The sequence below is a fragment of the Ranitomeya variabilis genome, chromosome 7 (genome assembly GCF_051348905.1).
Source record: "Ranitomeya variabilis isolate aRanVar5 chromosome 7, aRanVar5.hap1, whole genome shotgun sequence".
Classification (NCBI taxonomy): domain Eukaryota; kingdom Metazoa; phylum Chordata; class Amphibia; order Anura; family Dendrobatidae; genus Ranitomeya; species Ranitomeya variabilis.
In genome coordinates, this window is record NC_135238.1 from 62,976,095 (window position 1) to 62,985,055 (window position 8,961).

The window sequence follows — 8,961 nt, forward strand, 5'->3', positions numbered from 1 at the left end:
ACCTTACAATAGCAAGGTGACATTAACCCTTTATTACCCCATATCCCACCTCTACTCGGGAGTGGGAAGAGAGTGGCTAAGTGCCCGAATAGGCGCATCTTACAGATGTGCCTTTTCTGGAGTGGCTGGGGATAGATGTTTTTAGCCGGGGGGGGGGGGGGTCCTATAACCATGGTCCCTCTCTAGGTTATTAATATCTGCCCTCAGTCACTGGCTTTCCCACTCTGGCGGAGAAAATTGTTTGGGAGCCCACACCAGTTTTTTCAGTGATTTAACCCTTTATTTTAACACCTAGAGCTCCCAAATTTTACACACAGACACATCTAACATTATTAGTAAGAAATATGTAAAAATATAAAGGATATGAAATGGTTTACTGTATGTAAACCATGTCTCATATCCTGTCGGGTTTGATAAGGAGATAGCAAAAGCCGGCAATTGAATTACCAGCTTTTAAGCCATCTAGCTCTGTATGAAATATAAATATATGTGTCTCACTGACATTATATATATATATATATATATATATATATATATATATATATATATATATATATATATATATATATGTATATATATATATATATATATATATATATATATATACCTACAGTATACTATGTGTAGACATTTATTTTAGCTATTCTATTCTAACCTGTCAGTGTGATTTTACTGTACACCGCACTGAATTGCTGGCTTTTCTATAGAACACCGGTGCATATTTCTCGCAATTCACACGCATGGTCCGTGTGTAATCCGTATTTTTCTCACCCCCATAGACTTTCATTGGAGGATTTTTTGCGCAATATGCTGACAAATGCAGCCCATAAAATACGGCCGAGAAATATACGGCTGATGGAAGCTGCCCCATAGAGAAACATTGGTTCATGTGCAATGCGTTGCTTTTGCGCCTTTCACATGTCCGTATTTCTCTCCAGTGTGACTCTGGCCTTACACACATAGACCCATTCTAGTGCACAGGTCAGTGTGTTTCCACAGATCGTGTATCCGTGGGCAAAACACGCTGACATGTCCGTTTTTTAACAGCAGTTGTAGGCCGTAAAACGACCCGCACACGTGCACACTGATGACATCCGTGTGTCATCAGTGTGACACGTACTGGCGTCTGGGAAGCAGCGGTACTGTTCGTGCTGTTCTCTGGGCCTGGGTGCTGAAGACAGCTCTCATCAATCTCCCCTGATCGCACTGTGATCAGCGCTAGCAGGGAATAATGTTGAGAATTGTACTCAGCTGATAATAGCGAGAGCAGGCGGTGGATGATGGGAGAATTCATCACCCGCTGCCTGCACTATAAATAAATAAACCGGCGTTGGTTCCCCTGTATTTTTGGTAACCAGCCAGGCAAAACTGACATCTCCGAGCTGCAACCCTCAGATATAATTTTTAGCAAAGCTAGTTATCAAAAATAGAAGGGTCCCCACCCAGTATTTTTAAATATTAAATAATAAATAAAATAAAAAAAAGGTGTGCCCCTAGCCAAGCTAAAGTAACAGCTGGGGGTTAATATTCTCAGGCTGCTAAGATGAATAACCCTTTAACCCTGCTGTTCTGTTCAGGTCCATATGACCCAAAATTAAATTTGAGACCCTGCAGATTATTTATTATGCAGATCTGAAACTTGTGATTAATTGACTTTTCCTCATTTGAGGGGTTCTTATATGGACCTGAACAGAACAGCAAGATTAATGGACCCTAGGTGGTGTAATCAATAAAAAAAACCCTATATTCATTATCCAGAATGGCAGCATTCCTCCACAGTCAGTACTGTGTCCCCCACTGGTCTCCTAATATTAACATTTGTTTGAGGGTGTCCACATGACCACTGCAGCTAATCAGCGGCTGCAGCTTTCAGATTCATCTGAACGTGTCTTTAAAGCAGGAAACAACCCCTATAAGGCTATGTTCACACGTTGCGTTCTTGCAGCGTGTGAACATAAGTGAAAAAAAACGCAGAAAGAAACGCATGTAAGGCTATGTCTCCATGGTCAGGATGGCCGGCGGTTTCGCCGCAGTGGCGAAGCTGCTCGGCGCTAAGCCCCGCCCCCTTTCTGGGACACGATCATGCCTGATGTGTTAACTCTTCACATCCGGGATGATCGCTCTCTCCCATAGCGCCCTGTGATATGCCTTGCGGGGACGCTGCGTCCCCGCAAGGTGTACGGACATGCTGTGATCTGAAAAGACGCGCAGCATGTCCGGAGTCGCAGGGCCGCCGCGTGCGGGTTTCCACGCATAGTGGAGACGGGATTTCATAAAATCCCCTCCACTATGCTGGAACATCTGGACGCTGCTTGTTTGACGCTGCAGCTCTGCGCAGCGTCAAACAAGCAGCGTTTCCTGACCGTGGAAACATACCCTTAGGGTATGTTTCCACGGTCAGTAAACGCTGCTTGTTTGACGCTGCAGCGTCAAACAAGCAGCGTCCAGATGTTCCAGCATAGTGGAGGGGATTTTATGAAATCCCGTCTCCACTATGCGTGGAAACCCGCACGCGGCGGCCCTGCGACTCCGGACATGCTGTGCGTCTTTTCAGAACGCAGCATGTCCGTACACCTTGCGGGGACGCAGCATCCCTGCAAGGCATATCACAGGGCCCTATGGCGAGGGGTGCGATGATCCCGGATGTGTACTGTACACATCCGGCACCATCGCGTCCCATTAAGGGGGCGGGGCTTAGCGCCGAGCGGCTTCGCCGCTGTGGCGATCCCGCCGGCGAAATGGACCGTGGAGACATACCCTAACAGTTTTGGATATAAAAACCTTTAAAGAAGTTAACTAATGAATTTTTGAGCCACTAAACTTTATCAGCATGCACAAGAAACACCAAAAACCTTTTTTTGTTGCAGGCTTTTCCTGCAGAAAAAAAAAAACACAGCAAAAACTCTATGTGTGAACATAGCCTATGAAATGTTATGCATAAGGAAGATGGTAAATTGTATCCTCTACATATTGGAGAGTGGGTTTTTCTATGCAAAATGTAACAGAAAATATTGCCAACTTTGATAAATAAATTATTGACACTAAAATAATATTTTCAAATGTTTCTTTGTATATTCATAAATATTATATAACAAAAAGGACTCCAGCACACAAAGGCACAGAGCGCACACCCTGCCTAATAGACGCCTGTCACCTGTGAAGCGCTATCTAGCTACATCTGAAGTCAAGCCATTTCTGGGAAATCAGGTAGCAGCGTCCAGGGCCATGGAAACTCCCTGATCCGCTCCTTGGAAGGAAGCCCAGAATGAGCTAACATACAAGACACAAGATGCAAGCGAGGTTTCACTTTCACTTCAAACAAGGCTGGAATAGAGCCATAAAAAAAAGCTTCACACAAGCCATCAGCTCTGTTCAGCCACCGAAGGGAAAAATCCTCAAAATATGTGCGCCAATTAGTGCATAGTTCCATACTGGACCATTATAGCAGCCATGGGGTCTGCCCTGTGCCAAGATAGAGCATGTTGACAGCCCCAACTTACTGACATACAGTCAGGGCTGGAAATGCCACCAGGTACCAGGCGTCTAGGGCATCACTCCTGTCCCACGTTGCCCAGTACCTACACTCCACTTTCAGGACAGAGTTAGGCTGCCGTCACATTAGCAGTATTAGGTCAGTATTTTACCTCAGTATTTGTAAGCCAAAACCAGGAGTGGGTGATAAATACAGAAGTGGTGCATATGTTTCTATTATACTTTTCCTCTATTTGTTCCACTCCTGGTTTTGGCTTACAAATACTGAGGTAAAATACTAGCCTAATAGTGGTAGTGTGACGGCAGCCTTATAGGTACGTTATTTTTTTTGGGGGGGAATAGTCATTTTTCTGGAACAGAAAAAAAAAATGGTCGGTGCTTATCAGTTGTTTTGTATCAGATTTTCATCAGCCTTTGATCATGTGTCATTTTTTTACAGTGTTCCATCAATGATTTTCTCGTACGAAAGATAAAAAAATTTGCAAAGCTTCTATACATTGACAGGATTTTTCACGGACCCATAGATCCCAATTTATCTACGTAAAACACTTCAAAACGTCATAAAATTGAGACTTTTGACGTTTTCACACCAGTTTCAGGCAGTTATTCCAAAATGTGCGCAGTTGGGGAGGAGACATGGCAGGGTGGAGCGAGTATATGTCCGCTTGTCAAATTCATTAAAAGTGGTGGGATTTCTGGCGAGGTGCACGCCACTGATAAGATGCGCCATAGGCATTCGGTGGCATGTGACTATTAACTATTGGCGCATCTTATCCCTGCACGCCCCTAAAACTGGTGTATGAAACATCAGTTTTAATGAATCTGGGTCACAGACTTGTATTAGTGATATTGATCCTGTGACTTAGATTAAGGGCTAAGGCAGACGAGCGTATAAATCGGACATGGGCTATCCTATTTTTAATCGGACAACACACTGACCCATGTTATTCAACAGTTCTGTTCAGATGAACAATTTTTCTCTTAGGCCAGGTTCACATTGCGTTATAGCAGCCCGTTCAATGCATAGCGTTGACGGGCTGCGTTAACACTATAGCATACACGCCATCGCGTTATGCTATACCGCTAGCGCAGATGATTCATCTGTGCTAGCAGTGACGGAGCCTCAGATGCTTCAGCCCGCGTCCGAGGCTCCGTCACTGAATGACGGCACATCGCTAGCACATGCCGATTATGGCATGCATTGGCGATGCGCCCGATAATAGGGGTTAATGGCAGCGTTAACGGACTGCCATAACGCAATGTGAACCCAGCCTTAGCGCGACTGTCTGTATGAAAGAAATTATTATTATTATTATTTATTTATAAAGCACCATTGATTCCATGGTGCTGTACATGAGAAGGGGTTACATACAAGTTACAGATATCACTTACAGAAAACAAACTTAGGCCGGTTTCACACGTCAGTGGCTCCGGTACGTGAGGTGACAGTTTCCTCACGTACCGGAGCCACTGACACACGTAGACCCATTAAAATCAATGCATCTGTGCAGATGTCATTGATTTTTTGCGGACCGTGTCTCCGTGTGCCAAACACGGAGACATGTCAGTGTTCGTGGGAGCGCACGGATTACACGGACCCATTAAAGTCAATGGGTCCGTGTAAAACACGGACCTCCTCCGTTTGCAGTCCGTGTGCCATGCAGGGGACAGCGCTACAGTAAGCGCTGTCCCCCCCACTGGTGCTGAATCCGCGATTCATATGTTCCCTGCAGCAGCGTTTGCTGCAGAGAAAATATGAATAATAGTGTTTAAAATAAAGATCTATCTGTCCGCCGCCCTCCCACCCCCTGTGCGCCCCCCCGCTGTTCTGAAAATACTCACCCGCTCCCTCGCAGTGTTCTGTGCTGGCCGCCCCTTCTACTGTATGCTGTCACGTGGGGCCGACGATTAGAGTCATGAATATGTGGCTCCACCTCCCATAGGGGTGGAGCCGCCTATTCATGACTGTAAATGAGCGGCCCCACGTGACCGCATAAAGGAGAAGATGGGGCCAGACCAGGAAGCAGCGACAGCCAACGAGGGAGCGGGTGAGTATTTCCAGAACAGCGGGGGGGGGGGGGGGGCGCACAGGGGGTGGGGGGGTGGCGGACACATAGATCTTTATTTTAAAAACTATTATTCATATTTTCTCTGCAGCAAACGCTGCTGCAGGGAACATATGAATTGCGGATTCAGCACCAGATGCTGGTAGTACGTGTGGTACCCAGCACGGTGCATGTGGTACCCAGTGGGCACACGGGCGGCACACGTGTGCCACACTGATGTTCACCAGAAACGCAGGGGCACACGGATAATTCCGGTACCGGAATTATCTGGACGTGTGGGACAGCCCTTACAATGACAGACTGATACAGAGGGGCGAGGACCCTTCCCTTGCGGGCTTACATTCTGCAGGGTTAGGGTTAGAAATGACAGCATGTACTACTTTCAGCTGAGTCTCGGATGAGGCTCACACAGTGACGTCTAGGCTATGTGCCCACGTTGCGGATTTCTGTGCAGATTTTTCCGTTCAGTTTTTGAAAAATCCACAGGTAAAACGCACTGCGGATTTTGTTTTCCATAGGTTTACATGGTACTGTAAACCGGCTGGAAAACTGCTGCGAATTCGCAGCGGCCAATCCGCAACGTCTGCACATACCCTAAAAGTGCAAAAAAAAAAAAAATCAGATTCCACAAAAAACATCAGAACAGCATCCGATTCTTACGGATAGATTTCTATTATACAACTAGGAAACTGTGTGTGATCATGTGGTTGTATGAAAACGAATCGCACACGGATAAGTCACGGATGCAAAAAATGGACACAGATGAAAATATGGTGAAAATTAAGAACAATTGTGGATAAAACTTGGATAATTTTTTATGCGCTTGTTTGCAGGCACCCTAGAATATGGCGTCTCTGACTTTTTCCATAGACTATAATAAGTATGTGTTGTATCTGAGAAAATCATGGACAGAACACGTACGTTATTCACAGATATCTGGATGAGGCCTCGATGCATAGTGTGAATGTGTATGTGCCAGGATGTAATGAGTGTGTGCATGTACGGTGTGTGTGTAGGTGAGCACGTCGGTATACTGTTAGTGCGCCTGCAGGTGAATGTGTGCCTGTTTTGTGTGCTCGTTTGTACATGTGCATGCATATAGTGAGGTGTAGCTTTGTAGGACATTTTGTTGCCTTTCTGAATAATTAAAATGCATGAAAATGTATCAATACAAAATTGTTAAGAAAAGTGGCAACCGAAAATACAGTATTGAAACTCAATGAGCGGAAAGTGGATCCAGCTCAACGGATAAAAAATAAACTTCAATTTGTAGTCCGTAAAATAGAATATCAAAACATCATGAGTAAAAGGGGTGCAAAAGCCACCCAAAACGCGTTAATGTTTTGATATTCTAGTCTATGGATGTGAAGATGTTTTAACAATGAGTTAATAAAATTAAAAAAACTTTACCCATTGAGCTGGATCACCTTTCTTCTCATTTAGTTTGCTATCGTTTTTAGCAGTGACGTTTGCTCGGAGCTCTGGAGGGATCAAGCAGATACGGTGAGGTCGCCAACCTTAACGCCTAGAGCAGTATGAGCTATACCGTATACAGTATATATATATATAGGGGACTCGGCACCCTAAAGCTTTTAGGAGAGCCCCCTGAACAGGTCACAATGACTTTTTAGCTCTGTGTGTCTCCATGTGACATTGTGGACCTATGGTGATACCGTATACATGCGGCGCTCCGGCTCTGCACACCTGGACGGTGATACGGTCACACGCGTGACCTCTGACACTCGGGCAGAACGCGGCAGTCGTTACATATCACTACATTTACGGTATTATGGAGATTAGTACACAAATTGGGCCATTACATCCGTCTACACAAAAATAGGTGTGTAAACAATGCCCGCCGCCCCCTCAGCCAGCTACGCCAGCGCGCTGGGAGTGTAACCCTTTGTGGGCTTAAAGTGGAACGTCCCGGAAGAGAAACAATCGCAGTATACAATTTCGGGGTCACACTTTACCCATCAGGACATATGTATGGTGTGACAGACAGGCGGACTATTCTGAAAGTTGTCCAATAGCAGTAGGCACTAGGCAGCGATCTTCTGGGATCTCCTGGGATCTCGTCCTACAGACATGTGTCAGTCCCATACATGAGGTGCAGAAGAGGAGCAATAAGTGACTTCAGGGAAAGTAAATGCACTAAATAAGAACCACACAAGATGCAGCAATAAGGAGAAGAGTGAGGCAGAAACTTCTGCGAGTATTGCACTGGCAGCTGTGTGGCACACAAGGGGTGCAGCAGACAGCGCTGCCCGGCAGATGCCCTGTGCACATTACTGCGGTCAGTACAGGTGTATGTATGTAGCGCAGTGTGAGGACGGAGCGCGGTACTCACCCTCCATGCCGCTCTGTGTACAGTCCGGGCTCTGCGCGCTCCTCTGCCTGCAGCTCTATGTATAGCTGTTACTGAGACCACAGCACTGCGCATGCGCCACTCTCCGCTTCACCGTGTGTGAGGGACGCGGTGATACTTTCATATTCCGAGTATTTAGTCATGTGTGCAGACGGTAGACGAGGGCTCACACCGCCCTGCACCGGTCTGCACGGTCCCTGGGGTCATTATGGATTATTAGGGTCTCCATTGTCATGTTTAGCATCAATATGGACATTGACTTTAATTATCTGTAAGTGCAAGGAATGAGCTCATATCTAATACGTAGTGACTGTATAGAGAGTGACCACACACCTAATAGAAGAACCAAGGTGCCCCAGTAGCCGGACAATATATAAAAAATAAATCCGCAGCACTCAATCATTTAAAATGCCTTTACTAAAATGGCAAGCGGTAATAATTCCATATAACAACTGTAGCGCACACAGTAGGAGCAGCGGCGTTTAAAGGCATAGACCCCCTTTTTTCACAAGCTGTTCTTTTTGCACTACAATGCTGCACTAATCTTTGGGCAAGTGTCCCCTTTGTTTCCACGTGTTATTCTCTTTTTTTGCACTTTAAGCACTTTATCATGTGCATGCTGAGATTTATAGTTCACAATTTTTGATTATGATTATGACTATATACATTCACTGGAATTTTTTAGTTTTTCCTATTATATAATGATATAAGTATAAGTATAGCCTTTGGCGTGGGATATCGCTAATAGTTGTTTCTCATTATTTTTTATCCTCTTTTCTCTTGTGTTCCAATAGGGGGTTCTTTCTATATAACCATCTACTATATATAAAAATATTTTCCGGTGTTTTATTTTATATCACTTTGTCTATGTCCGCTATCTTTTACTATACATATTATGATTTATTTATGTATGTCCTAAATGTAGGCATTTTTTATATAGTATTACCGCTTGCCATTTTAATAAAGGCATTTTAAATGATTATTTGAGTGCTGCCGTTTTATATTTTTTTTATAGTGTCCGGCTACTGGAGTACC

At 44.8% G+C, this 8,961-nt stretch overlaps 1 protein-coding gene across 1 annotated transcript in view; it reads right to left on the reverse strand.

The window, feature by feature from the left end:
• CIITA (class II major histocompatibility complex transactivator) overlaps positions 1–7,955 on the reverse strand; it is a 54,032-nt gene extending 46,077 nt beyond the window's left edge. Inside the window, exon 1 of the mRNA XM_077275201.1 lies at positions 7,909–7,955. Within this exon, the coding sequence (XP_077131316.1) occupies positions 7,909–7,915 (7 nt within the window). The 5' untranslated portion in view covers positions 7,916–7,955. The remainder of the gene's footprint in view (positions 1–7,908) is intronic.
• Between the last annotated feature and the right edge of the window lie 1,006 nt (positions 7,956–8,961).